The sequence below is a fragment of the Ceratina calcarata genome, unplaced genomic scaffold, assembly GCF_001652005.2.
Source record: "Ceratina calcarata isolate Rehan_Ccalc_2016 unplaced genomic scaffold, ASM165200v1 scaffold369.2, whole genome shotgun sequence".
Taxonomy (NCBI): domain Eukaryota; kingdom Metazoa; phylum Arthropoda; class Insecta; order Hymenoptera; family Apidae; genus Ceratina; species Ceratina calcarata.
This window is the reverse complement of record NW_017160008.1, coordinates 1,098,185-1,115,369: the sequence shown is the minus strand read 5'-3', so window position 1 is coordinate 1,115,369 and position 17,185 is coordinate 1,098,185. Positions and strand designations below refer to the sequence as shown.

The window sequence follows — 17,185 nt, the reverse complement described above, 5'->3', positions numbered from 1 at the left end:
ACAGTAGTAGCATTGATTACGGCGGACCTACGTGATTTAGGCAGGAACCTGATAACGAAACGGTGAGGTAACTCGGTAAACCGCTGATCGAACAAGTGGGTAAGAGATATTGAAAGAACAAAGACCAGCGAGAAACCGATCGTTGACAATGTCGTACAGACATTGTCAACGACCGGGCATCGCGTAAGGTCCTGTAAAATTTTGTAGGTTTTACCCCACGACTGGAGGCGATTCCGATGGAAAAGGATAAACGGCGGCCGGATATTTTTCAACGGTGATAACGGATTGTTGATCGAAGGCCAGGACTCACCGAGCTGGATGTTGTCACTGTAACAGTGTATTGTTAGAACAGTACAATGAGCGTGTTTAACAATACCGGCGGCCGATTGTTTCCTCGCCTCTTAACGTTACTGTTGCCATTAGCCGCGACGATTGCGATTAATTCGCTACTAAAACAACGTGCGCTCTTTGCATGTCCAATTATTATCACGTACACGATACGCGCGCTCTGTTACAACCGCGCCGATCGTATCAAGAGGCATATACGATCTTTTTGTTGTGAGTAATTTTCAAAATAGCCTCGTACAATTACTCGATTTCATTATTCTATTAGGTCGGTGCGAAACTAAACGTCGATTACGCACCGATCTGATGCGAGAGACCAAAGCGATTTGTCTGCATTAAATTGTCAGCGTGGCATAGAAATTCCTTTGCAACTCGGTCATGACGAGTCACGCCCGTGGAGGAGCGATAAATTACCTAGTAGGAAAGGGAAACTCAATCCTTCGGACCCTTTAAAAATTATGACTGACCAAACGAGCGTGGAGGAAGAAAGAGAAAAAGGGCGTTCTTGTTTTGATTAGGGAATGTCAAAGCAAACTGACTCCTTGTACCAGTGGCCCCTGCCCTTTCTTTATACCCTCCCGATTTTATTAGCTTTTTATGGTGGCTTGTCGCGACCGGCTGTGGTCACGTTCCGTGGCGAAGCCGAGGCATTGCATGCTACCGTGTCATGATTTTAAAACCTCGGCGAACACAGTTGTACAGAAGCGGAGAATAATCCGTTTAAAATCGCGCGACCGAGTTAACGTTTTTCGAACGACGTCGCCCATGAAACGCTGCTCGTTTCGTTGCTAAAGAAATTTCTACGTGTCTCAAGATTTCGGAACGTCCGAACTTTTCCGCTTGCCCGGTATAAATAAAAGAAAGTAGAGCCGTGGAGCGAGGAAGAAGAATAACGGAAGAATCCGGGAAACAAAGAAGAGGAGAGGAGGAAAATTCTCGTAATCGTTGCAGCTGCGGTTGCAATGAATCATGCAGCCTTTTTACGCGTCCGTGATCTCTTGATAGTCGATAATGCAGAATAAAACGGCGGCGAGAGTTCCCGGTCGCCTAGCACCACCGGACGATAGCGACGAGTACTATACGATAATACACCCGGTGTTCCCGAACGAGTCTTTCGTAACCTATATCGAAGAAGCAGAAGGGAATCGAACATCGGTGTGCCCCCCTTTAATTCGCGAGGAGCTACGAGGGGTAAACTCGCAATTCTGAGATGGACGAAGACAGCGATCAGGAGCACTTGATCGAGGACGATTACTACACGTTCCTGAACATTCCGAGAAACGTGAGCCATCGAGACATTTCGAATTAAGAGAGCTACAGACGAACCATTTCGAGCCCGGTTCATCCTTGAGATCGATCCCGTATCTCCACGTGACAACCCCGACGTCTGATGTAATCAATCCGCGAGTCGTGTCACCGGCTTTAGCTTGGACATCGGATACCGCACGGTGGCATAACGTCGCTACATTCTGTCAATTAATTTCTACATGCAATTGCATCCTTTCCTTTTTGTCCCCGTCCTCTTCCGCGGTCGGTCCAACGGGCACGTGGCTCGTCGTCTCGTTAGGCTTTCACCGACGCTGAACGTTCTTTGGGAAGATCTTAATAGCGCTGAATTCGATTGCAGGCTACTCAGGACGAAATCAATAATGCTTATCGCAGACAGAGCAAGCTTTATCATCCAGACAAACATGTGGATCCCGTACTCAAAAAAGAGGCGGAGGTCCTGTTCAATCGAACGAAAGCAGCCTATAAGGGTTCGTATAAAATGCAGCGAACGTACAAGATGTACGGAGTGCGAGAATAATGTGTTGTACGATAGTTCTGAGTAATCCGCATCAGAGAGCCATTTACGACTCTGTGGGCGTACATGGACTGCAAACGGAAGGATGGCAGATCGTGGAACGCACGAAAACGCCTCAAGAGATCCGGGAGGAATACGAATATCTCGCCAAGGAGGCGGAAGAGAGAAAACTGATGAGACTCACGAATCCCACCACCAGCATCACGATGGACATCAATGCGGCGGACCTCTTTAACCGATACGAGAAAGACTACGAAGATAGGTAATCTGTCGCGATTTCCTATGCAGGAATTTACATGCTACAAAGTATATTGTATTTTAAAATACAGCAGGGACATACTTTCATGCATAGAAGTCAGTGGGATGTCATTTACGCAGTCGATCGAGGCACCCCTTACATTGCAAGACATCGTAACGATGTACGGTCAATTGAGCACAAAAAACGGTATAGGTTCTGGCTCGATAAACCTGGCGGCGAAGCGGTTACTATCGTCCAAAGGATGGATAGAGGTGGACGTCGGCGCCGGCAGCGGACCGACGATATCCTTAAAGGCTTTCCGCCTGCTCCCGTATAAATTGATGTGCCACGGCGCGGCGATACTGGAATTCACGCCGGTCGAGATCAAGGCCAATCTACTGGGCAGTACGTTCGTTTATCTCCTGATCGAAGCCCGCGTACGTTTCAATTTTGAAGGACCGCATGAATTTCAGCGCTAACGATGCAGCTGGACACTCACACGATGGGAGAGCTGACGTATAACGCGGGGTCCGATAGTTCGATGAGCACCGCCATAGTCAGAAACACACCCAGGACCCGCGCGTCATTTTCCATACACCTGGGCGTTCTACGCTCGTTCATCAGTCTTAATTACACGTACAAGATGCAGGAGAAAGAGATGAAGCTACGCGGAAGCGTGAAGTTAGTACGATCATTTGTAATTGTATGACGCGCCGTTCTCCGATTCTGACAGAGTCGAACGTCTGGTCGATTACAGAGCTGGCACTTTCGGGTTGATCGTGGAATACGGAGCGGAGAAGAGGATATCGCGACACAGCAGAATATCCGCTACCGTGTCCGCGGGTGTGCCGACCGGAGTCACGTTAAAGATCAAACTGCTGCGTTCCTTCCAAACCTATGCGTTTCCCATCCACCTGAGCGACGAAGTTCTTCCCGCGACCGTGTTCTATGCCACCGTGGTCCCCTTGGTAACGTGGGTCGCGGTGAAGAAGGTCGTCATAGATCCGATGGTGAGGAAACGGGAGGAGCGCAAAAAGGAGAAGGAGAAGGAAGTGAACAAGTCGAGGATGATGGAAAAGCAGAAGGAGGCGGAGAGCGCCATCCAGCTGATGAAGGCCACCGTCAGCAGGATAAGAGCGACGGAAGAGTCGAAGAAGGGTCTCATAATCTCGAAAGCGTTGTACGGAAGATTCGTCTATCCTCAACAAGATCAGTACAATTCGGATCAACAGTCCATCCGCAGGGATGAAGTCATAGATGTGACCATTCCTTTACAATGTTTAGTGAAGGATTCGAAATTGATTCTCTACGACGCGTCCAAGGTATACATCGCGACGTCGATACGATATTCCGTTTTTATGAATCGCTTCTTTTTGATTCGTAGAGCGAACTGCCAGGATTCTACGATCCGTGCGTAGGGGACGAGAAACAGCTGTTGATCCAGTACCTGTTTCGTAGTCAAACGCACGAGTGTATAGTCAAGGACAACGCCCCGCTCAGAATACCGTTACCATGTAAGAAATTTTCAATTAAACTCGCGATCACGATCGATGCCCCCGGCAGACTTCACCGTTGCCGTTTCGCGTCGATCGTCGTAAAAGAGATATTTCTTTTGCCTGTTTCAGCTCATAGAGTGAACACGACATGACGTATGCGTCACCATAAGAAATCGAAGTAAAGTCATCGCGGTTGGTCCGCGGTGATAGTCTGTACTGCTTCATCGTTCAGTTCTTTGAATCGTTTTTAGATTAAACTTCCGCAGATATCTCGTTGAAGAAATTGAGTGTTCGTCGATCATTTATATACTTTGTATAGTAATTATACTTCCTCCCGAAGTAATCGTTCGTCGCAAAGGAATGGATTCCGATTATCGCCTTACTTCCGTAATTACTGCCCGTAAGAAAGTAACAAACATTGTTCGTAAGATCGCGATCGCGTCGATCGCCTAAAATCAATGGAGAAGAAACTTACCTTTGTACGACTATATGAAAGATATTTTCGACGTTACCTTAAAAAAGAAGAAGAAGAAGAAGAAGGGTAATCGATTCGAAGGGGTGCTCGTACCGTGCCCCTGCGTAGTAATTGGATAGCATACGAAGCATTTCGTTCACCAAGAATGTATATAGAATTATATACATTGTTTTCTGGGAATCGTGTTCGTACGTTTCATTTATCGGACTGCGAATGCGTTACGAGAAGAGATAGTTTAAGCTTTAAGTCTTGTTGAAAATACATCGGTTCTGAATAGAATTTATTTAGTAGTAACTCTGTTACATGTTATCATTAGTCAAATTTAGATCGATGCTTTTGAGCTCAGAGTTAGGAATGTTGGACCATATTTTGGCCAGCATTGCCAGATCCTTGTCCTTCTCTTTAGTCTCCTTTAATGACGTCCACGAACGGTCATGCTCCAATCTATAGGAACCTTTGTAAGTCGGACTAGAGTCACCCCATTCCTGTAAAACAATAGTTATACGCTAGTCTACTTTGAAGTTGGAACGAAATAAGTAAAACGGGAACGTTCCATTTACCTCCGGACTGATCAGAGAAAAGTAATCTTCACCGGTTTCTCGTTGATAGAGATGATACACGTGTCCGGGTCGTTTAACGAAATTGCATGCAACGTGATGCAGTCGCATATTCCAATCGGCCTCCGTGAGAACATTCTCAGCTTGTTTCTTCAGAAACCTTATTTGTTCCACGATCACCTGTAGTTTACCGCAAGCATTAGACTTCACAAAACTGTCCGCTTTTTCTATCTCTTTTGCCAGAGCGACCAAATCCTGTTTAGGTATTTTGGCCACTGCGCCTAGATCGTCCCGTTCCATTGTTCGTCAATTAACAGCACTGTTTCGAAAAGTAAACAAAAATTCGAAATACCGAACTCATACTTTTGACCGGGAGATTCTCGTAATTGTGCATATACTTATTGAGGTTCACCAAGGTTCGCATCACAGAATCCAGCATGCACTTGACTGTCTCATCTCATATTACGTCGCTTGCTTAACAAACAAATACTACTTAAGGGACACTAATTTTAGGATAAATAAAAAGATGACTGTAGACTTTCGTGCACGAACGATGCATATTATGATTCTTGTTCGAACGAAGGAACTGTCCGAGATTCATGTTTCTTCGGGAACGTGATCTGGTAATGCGTGATGCAACGCACGTGCAATCAGCTGTGGTGTCGCACGTCCGAGCAGACGCTAATAATCGCGATCAAACGAATCAGAATTTGATTTTAACATATAGTCGAACGAGCGCGATCGTTATTTGTTGATTCCCAGTTTTTCTCAGGCCATTTAAATCCAGCTGATCCGTTAGACGAGGTTATAACGTTGAATCGTTGAAAATCGATCTTGCTTCCTTCCACGACAGTTCGTCGTAGTTCGTACGTCGATTCGCGATGATATTTAGTCGAGAAAGGGCCGCGTAAACCAGAGTAAACAGGAGTTTAAAATCGTGTGCAGAAGAATCTAATGCCCTTGTTCTAAATGACACGCGTAGAAGGTGTCGGTGTTTTAAGTCATTGCCGACGGTAACGATAGAACAGGCTAGACACGGAGGACAAAAGCGGTTAGCTGGCGATGACACCCTTCCAGGTGTAGGAGTTCGTTAGTTTTCAAGAACTAAAGAATAATCCGCGATGGATTATGCGACTATAATCGACCAAGCCGTAAAACAATTTTACGCGGAAGCGAACAACGAGGTGCACCAATGGTTGCTCAAAGTCCAGACCTCTCCGGAGGCCTGGACCTTCGTCTGGGACCTCCTCGACTCCTCAAAGGTACGGAACATATTGCATTTCATTAGGCGTGTCTCTCTTTATCCTCCGTAAAAAGTAATGCTCCCGATGCTTAGTCCAGAGAAGTACAATTTTATGCTGCTACGACGTTGCACACGAAGATCTTGAAACAGTTCAACGAGGTACCCAGGAGCGAGTTTCCAGCACTGCAGGAACGTTTGATAAACTGCATGAAGCAGCCGAACATGCCAAAGATCGTGCTCTCTAAACTATGTCAAGCGGTAACGTCTTCTTCGATACGAATTTCTCTTCGATTTCAATTTGAGGCAATAAGGTTTTCCCGTTGAATTCAGTTAGCCGGATTCTTCGCCAACGTCAGCACAGTTGCCGAGAACCAGGACAAGAATAACAATGTTGTAGACGAATTAATAAGGATGTTGACTTACGATTCTATACCTATGTTGGAATTGTTGCTACGCACTCTTTCCATGTTACCAGTAGAGGTAAAGTTCTCGCATTACTACTTACGCGTCGTAATGTTAACGTAATGATAAACGTTTCGTATAATTCGATCAGTACGAAAGAAGACACAAGGCTGCTAAGCTTAACGAATGTTTGGTGAACGAGTGGTGCAGGACGATCTGGCTTTTAGATCAAGTGTTCTGTATGTGCAGTCCCGGTAGTTCTCAGGACAGTGAAAGCGATTTGCACTTGTTGAGTATAGAGTGTGCGTTGTCCTGGTTGAAACTCAGTCAGCTCCCGCTCGAGCCCGCCGCCCAGATATATGGACATTTGTTGACGGCCGCGGCGTACTACGCTCCGAGCAGGTACATCGCAGAGACATCGTCGAGACCGTGCCCGTTATAGAATCGTAAATTGAATCATTTTCAAGGGAACCGGAAGAGAGGGATAACGCGAAGGGTTGGGAGGTGGTGCAGGAATGTTTAACCCTGCTTGTGACCCATTGCGAGCTTGGAAAAAGGCCGCAAACGTTGTGGGTATGGGCACGGAGTTTGGTAACCATGGCAAGGCAGTACAGTGGAAAATATTTTTGCGAGATACTGTCGGCGATCGGAGAAGTTCACAGTAGAATATTTCTATATGCTTTAGTGAATGAGGGAAACGAAGAACAGAAATGGACTGTCGAAGGTTTAATCGAGTTACTTTTACAATGTTCCGAGCAAAAAGGACGGTACCCGACGGACGAGACGCGCAGCTCGATCCCGTTCGGATTCTGGTTTGCCCTGCAGGACGACGTGTCCACTCTCGATCAGCCGTACGAGAATCTCGCTATCGTAGCGTTGAGACCGATTTACGCGCGACTGTCTCAAGCGCTGCTGAGAAAATCCACGCTTCCGTCGACGGCTGAGGAGGCAGGAGACGCGGACGAACGGGAACTGTTCAGGTGTTACAGACAGGATGTGGCCGACACTTTGGACTACTGTTTCAAAGTGCTGGGACAAGACCTACTGGTGCTTCTCGGACATCGGTTGAGTCAGGCGTTGACCAGCACGGACAGATGGACGGAAATAGAATCGACGCTGCACGCCTTCGAAGCTCTGGCAGACAGCGTCGGTACCGAGGAATCGCATTACATTCCCGCGCTGATGAATTTGATCGTCACCCATATACCCTACGAACGCTATCCCCCAAAGGTACGACACATCGTTATTACGACGATCGGTAGGAACGAGATCAAACAGTTCGTATATTACTAGGTATTAGCGTGCGCGTGCTCGACGATAGGCGCGTACGCCGAATGGATAGGCGAACATCCCGAACCTTGGCTCGAGAAAGTGCTGCGAATCGTGACCATAGGCTTAGCGGGAGGCATGCCAACCGCGCCGTTTGCGACGATAGCTTTGAAGGATCTGGCTCGAGAAGGCAAGCAACAATTCGCGCCGTTCGCCCCCTCAGTCCTCAATACTATTGAACAAGTTCTTCCGAGCGTTGCCCCCGGCTGCGCGGAGGGTCTGCGTTTAATGTATGCGGCTGGCACGTTGCTGAATATGTTGCCTACCACCGACCAGAAACTGGCTCATCTGGACGCTACGCTAGGTCTGTGCATAATCAAAATTCGCGAACTTCTGAACCAACCGTGGTTCGTAGCACGCGACGCGGTCACCAGTCAGTTGAAGATGGCGACCATGTTCCTCTCCATGTTGGAGGGATCCATCGGAAAGGCTGTGCTGGACGCTCTGTTACCGATATTCAGGCAGATCATCGTCCACCCCGAATGGGGCCAAGACAACAACACGCTGGGAGAGATGTACACTTGCGCGCAGAAGTCACTCTGGTCATTGCTTCATCCGGAAGAAGACGCTCGAGCTCTGCTCTCGATCTTGTCGACCTCGTACAAGACTTGGCCCCATCCCGCTGCCTTGGACCTCCTTCGGCAACTGGTGTTGCTGTTCGGCCGCGATCCGAACAACGTGATCGGCCCGGTTTTCGCTGACATAAGCTCGATCACGTTGAGCGGAGTCAGGGCCTGCAGGTCGGTCCACGGGAGTCTGTCCGAATGGGCGGACCTAATGTACGCGTATCTTGGACTGTTGGCTCAGGTCTGTAAGAAGAACACCAGGCTGCTGTTGCAAATACCCGATCAAATTCCCGAGATGTTGCAATGCGGTAAATGTTCACTCTTACATTTGGCGTGACAGTCGACGCTCGTAGATGCATCGTAAAAAATTCGTTTAAAAATTGTTGCAGCCATCGAGTGTCTCACGTTGCCGGAAACGGCGACGGTGAAGTCCGCCGGGAATTTCCTCACTCACGCTATCATGCAAACCCCGCACATGCAGACGTTCATACTGCCGATCAGCGAGCAATTGGTTTCTGTCGTTGTACAGTGCATAGGTGCGTAACATCTCGATCGTCTCATCTGTCATCTGTCAGTAATTGTTGTAACGTGTGATTTGTAAAAATAGGCGGCGAGGTACAGCGGACAAATTTGGAACCGCACGCGGAAGTTCTGTTGGCGTTGAACAAAACTTGTTTGGAAGCCCGATGGCTTCGTACTGCTTTCGAGAAACACGGGGCCTTATTCAATGTCTCGCAAGCGCAGAAGGAAGCCTTCGTTAGGAACGTGTTACGCGAACGAACGAACAAACGAATGTTCGAATTGTTGCAAGACTTCAGTCTACAGAATCTGGCGGCGGCAAGTAATTGGAATGCACGTAAGCAATGAAACGGGAAAAGGTAACTGTCGTGTACGGTATCGTACCGAATCAACGCTGCTCTGTTCAGAGTGAAATACCTTTTTCCATGTTCGACGGTCAAGGTAACGATCATCCTTTATGTAACGAATAATTTTTGAATAAAGACTGTAACATGTACATGAAGGGGGGAACAATGAGTTAAAAAGAAATAATGAACAGACTTGACTCGCATTATACGTTCAGATCATTCTTTTTATTTGTTCTTGTTTATTCAGTGCTTTGAAAAATTCAAAAATTTATAAACATACGATGCATTCTTTAAAATGACCGAAATGAGTTGCGTCATTTTTATAGTTACATAGGCATCCTCTCAGTCTACAAAAACAATGGTCCATGGTTAGCTGATCAAATAAATGGTAAACAAAATAAAGTGTTTCAAAAAAAATATTACGAAACAATAGATAAAATATCTTGGTATTTTAAAATTTAAATCACACATTTCATAGGTATGTCGATTCTCGCGTAGTGTATAGTGCTCAATACTGAATCTCCGTTCAACGTTGGAACGTATAAAAAAAAAGAACAACAAAAAGAAACTCTAGTAAAAGTAAAAGAACTTATAATTGAGCTTATACAATTCTACAACTTCAAACGTTTTTTGAAGCTTGCCTCTTTCCCGCTCGCACTACCGTTCCCGTTTGGAATTTTTTGTTTTTATTACAAAATATCGAAAACAAATGTGTGAGAAACGGGTCGAACAATTTTTCGACCATTCTCTGCAGTTCAATGCCCATTCTCATTATTCCTAAGTAGACGAAGAAGATTTACTGTGATCCTTCTCCTCGGTTTGCGTCTGTAAATTGAACTTCGCGGCTACCCGCGACTTCTTAGGCTTTATCACGAAAGTCCGTTGCGTAGTTTGTGTTTCATTTGAACCGTTCTGCACCGACTTTTCTTTTCCGCAACCGCTCGAGCTGGTCGCTTCCACTTTCGTCGCCTGTAACGATCGAGGCGTACGATAAACAATTAATACTTAACAATTTTAGCCGTTCCAACGTACCTTTGCCTGAGTCTGCGATTCGGTATTCTTCGGCTTGGCTACAGGCCGAGGATTGTCTTTGGCACTTTGGGTCGTAGCTTCTTTGTTCGCCGACTGTTTAGCCATGACGTTCCTGCTTTTCTTTATCGCTTGCAAGGGAACGAAAGCTGGAAAGTTTTTCGACCCCGGATTCGCTCCTGGATTCGCTCCTGGATTCATCCCTAGATTCGATTTTGCACTCATCCCTGGCTTAGGTTCTTTGGGGATGGATGGTTTTGGTCGATTGTAATGATTATTATACTGGTCATTTTGCTTGGACGTATGCTGATGGCCGGTATTGTGATGTCCCTTCTGCACCCACTCGGGAAACGTTTGGAGGAGCGTAGATTCGGGTGGGTAGAAACTTCCGGGCGCGGGTGGTCTCACGTTTTGCGACCAATTGGTATTTTGAGCATTGGAATACCAATGCTGCGGTGGCAGAAGTATTTTCATATTTGGCAGTACGGTGGCCAGATTCAATTCCTGCGGAGAAGAACGGAAGGTATAGTTGCCGATCGAAATCATGTTCTCCGAACGTTCGCTCGGTACAACCAAAATTACCGTATAGACTTTCTTCGCGGCGCTTCCCGCTGCCTGCTCGTGATTCACGCAGGAATCTCCGACGAATACCCTCTTGTCTGGCAAAAGAATATGCGCTTGTATTAGTTTAGTCTCGGGATCGGCGAAGTAACTATACCGTGGCATTCCTACTCCGCTCAGTTGATGGTAATTCAACAATTGCGAACAATACCAAATCGGCGTCTTGTCGTCCTTCGCCTTCTCGTTCTGTCGAGCATGCTGGAAACGAACGATCTTTCTTCGTACTTAAGAACGTATTGGCTATACAGTCAATCCCAAAAGTTTATGCACTCTAGAAACACATTTTTTAAAAAGAAATCAGACATCGGAAGAACATTGCTAATAATAAACAACAAAAAAAAATTTTCGATTTTTCCGAGATTTTTCCAAGGGGTACCCCTTCAAATTCTTCGAAATTTTCGTTTTTTGCCAATAACTCCTAAACCGTTTGACTTACGGAAAAATTGCATCAGACCTTTCTTGTAGAGCACGACGAGATCTACAATTCCTGTATAAAAACATTTCGCTAGCGCGAATAGTTAACGAGTAATTTGCAAAAAACTGTTTTTTCGTTTTTCGTCAATAACTCGTTAAATATTAATGCTAGCGAAAAAATTTTATACGGAAATTGTAGGCCTCGTCGTCCTCTACAAGAAAGGTCCTATGCAATTTTCTCGTAAGTCGAACAGTTTAGGAGTTATTGAGGAAAAACGAAATTTTTTGCCAAAAGTTCGCCATTTCGACGGTGGAATGACCGGATTTCGTCGGCACCCATAAAATGCCAGTTAATGATACTTAACTCGTTAAATACTTAAGTTAGAAGAAAAATACATACAATTTTTCTTGTAGAGGACTTTAGTACCTTTTTCTAAGGTACATAAACTTTTGGAATTGACTGTATAGCCAATACATCCTTAAATCAAATTCAGATCCGAGGCCCGAAGAAAAAGGTCTGACAAACTTACGTCGAACAGTTGTTGTACCAAGGGAGGCGTGTTGTCCAGTGCTTTATTCTCCTTCTGAACACTGTTCGTACGTCTAGGCGCCTTGGACGTTCCAGGCTGCGGGAAATGTTGCACGGGTTGTTGCGCGAACTGTTGCATGGGTTGTTGCCCGAGCTTTTGCGCGGACTGTTGTGCGAGCTTTTGCACGGGCTGTTGCGCGGCTTTTAGCCCGGCTTTTTGCACGGTCTGTTGCGCTACCTTTTGCACTGGCTTTTGCGCGGTCTGTTGCGCGGTCTGTTGCGCGGTCTGTTGCGCGTTTCCATCGGAAATCTTTAATACCGCCTTCAGGAACGCGCTAGGATCTTGTGGTGCCTAATTTACCCCACGACAAACAGTTTTTTAAATGTTTCCGACGTGCAATTACTTATCCAACTCTAGTACTCACAGGATTCCCTGGAAAGCCTTTGTCGTGTTTTACTTTAGGAGGCAGGGGAGTTTTCTGAACGAGATCGTTCGGTTCCTAATAAAGAACAAAAAAAAACAATGGAAATCGTCAAAAGGTTAAACGCTGAGCTGACGCGATTCATATTGAACGAACCTGTTTTTTATGCAACTCGTTCCATATTGCCTGGAACTCGGACGTGGGCTCTGTAGACGATTTCTTCTGTAAGTTCGGTGACGGTAATACTGGCGGTGGCGGTAGAGGGTTTCTCACTCTGTACGGTTCCCGAAAAGCGTTCACGACCTGAACGTTTTGCGCGTTATACCTGTATCTCTGGATCTGGCCGCTTCCTTCGGCGTTCTTCTGTACGATCCTCGGTCTAGGAGACATCGGCGCGTCCGTTCCAAAGTGATTCTCATTTCTGTACGATGCAAACGCACTAGCGTTCGCGCGTCTCTGAGATTCATGACCGGACTTTCTGACTTCCGTGGGTTCCATGCTCCCATCCAGCGTCGCTTTAGAATGTGCTATCCTGTCTCCGTGATTTATATTTATGAAATCGAGCGCCGACAAACGATACGCCCGCAACTCCGAGGATCCGTTTATACTGAGGCCACCCACGAACGTTTTGTCGAACAGAACGTCGTACATCGTGTCCGCCGCTTCCATCTTCTGTATTCCGATCACCGTTCCCTTGTATCCAAGCGGCACGGTGAAATTATCTTTGGTGCAACAGACTCTGTCCAGCAGCACGGTGTGCGTCTTCGGATCGGGTGGAAGGTTGCGCAGATGCAAGCCAGGTACGTAAAGTAGATACGGCTGAACCTGCATTTCCACGGCCTTACCGGCGCTGTCCTGTGAGTTTACGTACGCGTCTATTTGCTCCTCGAGTTTCTTCACAATAGGACTCTCGACCGTCATCGTGCCGCAAGTACGTATTTCCGTTCCCTGTAATTGATCCTTCAGCCACGCCACCGTTTCGCTCAATTCGTTCGTGCTACGGTGATACACGGTCGTAATTAACGATCAAGCCCGAACAGCAAATTATCGAGCTTACCCTTTAGCGAACAGATCTTCCTCCTGGAAGATGCAGGCGGACGGGTTCTGGGCCAGTCGTTCGAACAGAACGGGATACTTGAGCATGTAGTTACGAATCAATTCGATGGCCTTCGGACTGTAAAACCAATGGCCATCCTCCGTTTTCCGGGTGTATCCCAATATCTGAAAATGATACACAGTCGGAGCTAAAGAAGATCGGTACTCGTTCGCGTCATACTCACCTCCGCGTTTCTTTTAGTGAACTTCAGGTTCAATCCGATATTGTGCGTAGAGTCGTCTTGTTTCACACCATCCGAAGACGGTTTCACAAAAATCGTGCCGGTCACTCTGCTCAACAGCAGACTACTTATACCTAATTTTTGCGCGGCCAAGCTGCCAGTCACGTATTGATTAAAAAAACTCGACTGAAGCTGTTTGATCACCTCGAACGGAGGCTCTCGTACGGTCAGCACGGACACTTTCACTCTGCCCGACGTTTTGCAGACTCCAGATTCGCATACCTGTCGCAAAAATGTTTGGTATAGAGCCTCGCGTCCAATTCTATCGTACTCGTAGAGTCATACTTTTGCCAATGCGCCGTAATAAGGATGGCCGAGCATGAAGCACGTGGTTCCTGGTACAAAGACCTCGTCGATCGAGTTGAACAACGCTACGTCGCTCGAACGAACAACGATATCCTTCACCACGGTTTGATACGCGTAAGCAGCCGGCAATTCCGACCATTGTTTTTCGATCCGCATATTCCCGTGAGTGCCGAACGTATGCTTCTTGCCTAGCAGCAGTCGCACGTGAACGAGAAACTTCGTTGGGCCAATCTCAACGGCGAGATGACCCTTGTACCTGTTACATTGATCGCGCGGCTAAAGTATAACTTTTGTCTCGGAGAGAAGAATTTGTCTCGGTCTCGGTACTTACGTATCGGTAATACGTTTCTTCACCGCGTTCCACATATCGTCGCTGACGGACTCTTCGGACTCTTTCGCCACGGCTACTTCCGAGTTGACCAAATTCAGTTTCGCGTGATCGTTCGAAACAGCGACCACTACGGCCTCCTTCATGTGAGGCCAATTGACGAATACGGTATTACCTAACAGGTTCTGGCCTAGTGTCGTTAAACTGGTCTGGGGTGGAGAAGTTATATGCAGGACCATACTGTCCCGAAGCGATTGTCTCTGGTGTACTTTTACCTGTGCGATGATCATCGATGAGACAATAGATAGATCAAGACAGAAGATCGCCGATCACTCACTTTAGCCTTTTCCAAGGTTACGGTATGCTCTATGTGTCGAAGGGTGGGAAAACCGGGATAGTACACGTCGAGCTCTACACCGGGACACAAACCTCGAACCAGTTTGTCTCGTGGGACGATTATATCTTCGCGATTTATCAGCTGGACCCTCGCGTGGCTGACCACGTCCGGGAAGTACTCGGGCGCCTTGTAAACCCCTAAGTTCTCCTCCGTGTAAGTGAACAGGCACATCGGTCCGTGCCTGTTCCTCATCCGTTCCTCCGTAGTCAATTGCGAGTGACGAGTCGCAATCGCTGTGTGCGTAAAATCTCGGTTAAACCTTCGCGCATCGAGAGAATTAAATATCGGTAGATCTCTCACCGTCTAAAAGATGTTTCTCGTCTATGAACGGAATCAGTACCACGGCCTCCCACTCTTGTTGTTTGCCGTTCAAATCCGTCTCAAAGTCCAATGGATAGTAATTCTTTATGGGAGATTGCTCCTCAGTCAACAACGATTGAAACGCCGACGGCAATAGGCTTTTACTGTACGGCGGCAAAGCGGCCAACAATTGTTCGAAGGGTAAAAACGGTTCGCCTATGTCGAACTCCAGCTTCAAGTCTTTGAAATCCTTTATATCCGATATGTAAGGCGCGTAGTGATGCGGGTAATACCAAGACCAGCTACAACATCCGTTATAGTAATAGTTCAAGTTCCACTGGATAGCCCTCACGTAGCCCTCGGCTTGTGAACGTAAAAAATCTTCATCTATAGTCTCGTAATTCAGCTTATTAATATAATAATCCTTTTTACGCTGAACGAATTCCATCGCGTAGATCTCGGGGTCGGAATCGTCGTCCCCTCCCTCCTCGTCGCATTCCTTCCCTGACTCCATGGCCGATCTGAGTAAAGCGTCGAACTCCTTGTCTTGCTGTACTCTTTTCGGCGACGGTGTCTCGTCGCTACTCTCGGATTTCAGGTTGTTCGCCCTCTCGGTCTCGGGAAGAGGCTTCCCTGTTTTGCTCTCGAGGTACTTTATATCGGCGTAATGGTCCGAGAACCGCAGTATGTCGAACCGACTGAGCCTCTCCATAAACTTCTCGAATCTGTCCAGTCTCAGAGTTCCCGTCTCGTTTATATAGCCGTCCAACGTTGGCAATACGTCCATGTAGACTTGATACAACACGGACAGCGCGCCGTGCACGATGTGCAAATTCGGCAAGTGCGGTATAAAATCGTTTCCTATGAGGAATCCCATCAGAACCCAGTCGTCGATTATTTTCTCAAGATCGTACGGGAAGGCAAGCTTTTCTTTCAACGAGGAAAACTCGTGATCTATGTACTCCCTCAGCAGAGACAAATGAAACAGGCAGAACTTTGTCTCCTCGGGAGTCAACAAGACCTTCAAATGCTTCTTCCCGAACGTCACCTCTTCCCTTAATAACGTGAAGTGTACTTCATGGGTGCACAAACCTAACATTATCAAATCCGCGTCTAAACCGTATAAACAGTGCTTGGTATGTATATCGTAGTCCGGCTGTGACTTCATGTAACGTATATAATCCATGATCTTGTGTTCCCCCTCGCCGGGCACCTGAGATCCACTGAACATTACCTTACACTTCTGCCAAAGTTTATCGGTAGATATTTTATACGTTATAAAATACTTCAATTGCTCGTCCAGCTTGGCCATGAACAGTGTCCCGGGAGTTATACAATTAGAGTCAAACCTCTTCTCCGTGGGTAGACTGATGCCCTTGGTCTTGGCCTTCAGCTCTTGGATCTCTGCGTCCTTCGCAGCCCTGAATCGCCTGCTTCTTTGCTGATTAATCTTTGCTCTCGGCGCTACTCCATCGATCGCCACGAAAAATAATTTCTGTGGCTGGATCATGCGAAACAGTAGCTCGATATAGCGAAATATATTATTGAATATAGTCTCTTCCGTGATACGAAATAAAACGTTGGTATCGTCCGGATGCGAGCAACCGTGTATGATACCGTTCACGTCTAAATACAAGTTATCAAACTCGGGTATCTGTAACAATCGATCGAGATCAGAACAATAATATTCGTCGGACATGATCGTGAGATTTATTCCAGAACTTGAACAGGACGACAGTGAACAAAAAATTTGTGTAAACAAATTGTACCGAGGGTGTCACAGGGGATCACGAAGGAAGATGCGAGGGCGTGGGAAAGAAATGCTGTTCTCCAATTACCTGATAGTCCTTTAACTTTTCTGTAAGACACGGATATCTTTCGCTTATGTACTGAAAGAACTTCGGTATACCCATCTTTTAGTTAGAATGTCTCTTAGCGGCGATACGAAACGTCCGTGCGACTCGCACTGTGATCACAATACTTAACAATTTTCTAATCAACGAACCCTTTCCTTAAAAAAATTAAAAACCTCGGGGTAGCGTATAAGTTTACCAACTTTACTTTAATACGACGATACGTATAGATAGATAAACGTACTTGAACTCGGGGCTCGGTGGGTTCGGTGCGGGCTCGTCGGCGGTGTTACCATTATACCGATTAGAACGCGTAAACGAGCATCGG

At 46.6% G+C, this 17,185-nt stretch overlaps 4 protein-coding genes across 6 annotated transcripts; 2 read left to right on the top strand and 2 right to left on the bottom strand.

Moving 5' to 3' along the window:
* The first annotated feature begins 1,457 nt into the window (after positions 1-1,457).
* Positions 1,458-4,652, top strand: LOC108625727 (dnaJ homolog subfamily C member 11). Its single transcript, XM_018025957.2, has 8 exons — positions 1,458-1,627; positions 1,973-2,102; positions 2,168-2,411; positions 2,479-2,792; positions 2,861-3,068; positions 3,145-3,709; positions 3,772-3,901; positions 4,013-4,652. Exons 1-8 carry the CDS (start codon positions 1,556-1,558, stop codon positions 4,033-4,035), a joined length of 1,686 nt encoding a protein of 561 aa, XP_017881446.1. The 5' UTR covers positions 1,458-1,555; the 3' UTR covers positions 4,036-4,652.
* LOC108625729 (uncharacterized protein C1orf50 homolog) lies at positions 4,606-5,576 on the bottom strand. Of its 2 annotated transcripts, XM_018025961.2 has the most exons (3): positions 5,314-5,576; positions 4,919-5,234; positions 4,606-4,843 (listed from the first exon to the last, which is right to left on the bottom strand). In XM_018025961.2, exons 2-3 carry the CDS (start codon positions 5,213-5,215, stop codon positions 4,658-4,660), a joined length of 483 nt encoding a protein of 160 aa, XP_017881450.1. In that variant the 5' UTR covers positions 5,216-5,234; positions 5,314-5,576; the 3' UTR covers positions 4,606-4,657. The 2 variants fall into 2 exon arrangements, with proteins under 2 accessions (XP_017881450.1, XP_017881449.1); XM_018025960.2 differs by having other exon boundaries at positions 4,919-5,576.
* Positions 5,577-5,901: 325 nt separating this feature from the next.
* Positions 5,902-9,476, top strand: cdm (importin-13-like protein cdm). The gene is made up of 8 exons (XM_018025956.2): positions 5,902-6,177; positions 6,252-6,416; positions 6,489-6,638; positions 6,712-6,962; positions 7,028-7,790; positions 7,854-8,763; positions 8,845-8,991; positions 9,063-9,476. The coding sequence occupies exons 1-8, from the start codon at positions 6,037-6,039 to the stop codon at positions 9,320-9,322; spliced, it is 2,787 nt and encodes a 928-aa protein (XP_017881445.1). The 5' UTR covers positions 5,902-6,036; the 3' UTR covers positions 9,323-9,476.
* Positions 9,477-9,527: 51 nt separating this feature from the next.
* On the bottom strand, positions 9,528-17,176 carry pcm (5'-3' exoribonuclease pacman). 2 transcript variants are annotated; one of them, XM_018025954.2, is made up of 14 exons: positions 17,102-17,176; positions 16,843-17,015; positions 15,005-16,658; positions 14,645-14,937; positions 14,311-14,582; positions 13,959-14,235; positions 13,617-13,895; positions 13,394-13,557; positions 12,493-13,333; positions 12,340-12,414; positions 11,916-12,266; positions 10,933-11,169; positions 10,354-10,854; positions 9,528-10,290 (listed from the first exon to the last, which is right to left on the bottom strand). In XM_018025954.2, the coding sequence occupies exons 2-14, from the start codon at positions 16,915-16,917 to the stop codon at positions 10,099-10,101; spliced, it is 5,211 nt and encodes a 1,736-aa protein (XP_017881443.1). In that variant the 5' UTR covers positions 16,918-17,015; positions 17,102-17,176; the 3' UTR covers positions 9,528-10,098. The 2 variants fall into 2 exon arrangements, with proteins under 2 accessions (XP_017881443.1, XP_017881442.1); XM_018025953.2 differs by lacking the exon at positions 17,102-17,176 and having other exon boundaries at positions 16,843-17,095.
* Between the last annotated feature and the right edge of the window lie 9 nt (positions 17,177-17,185).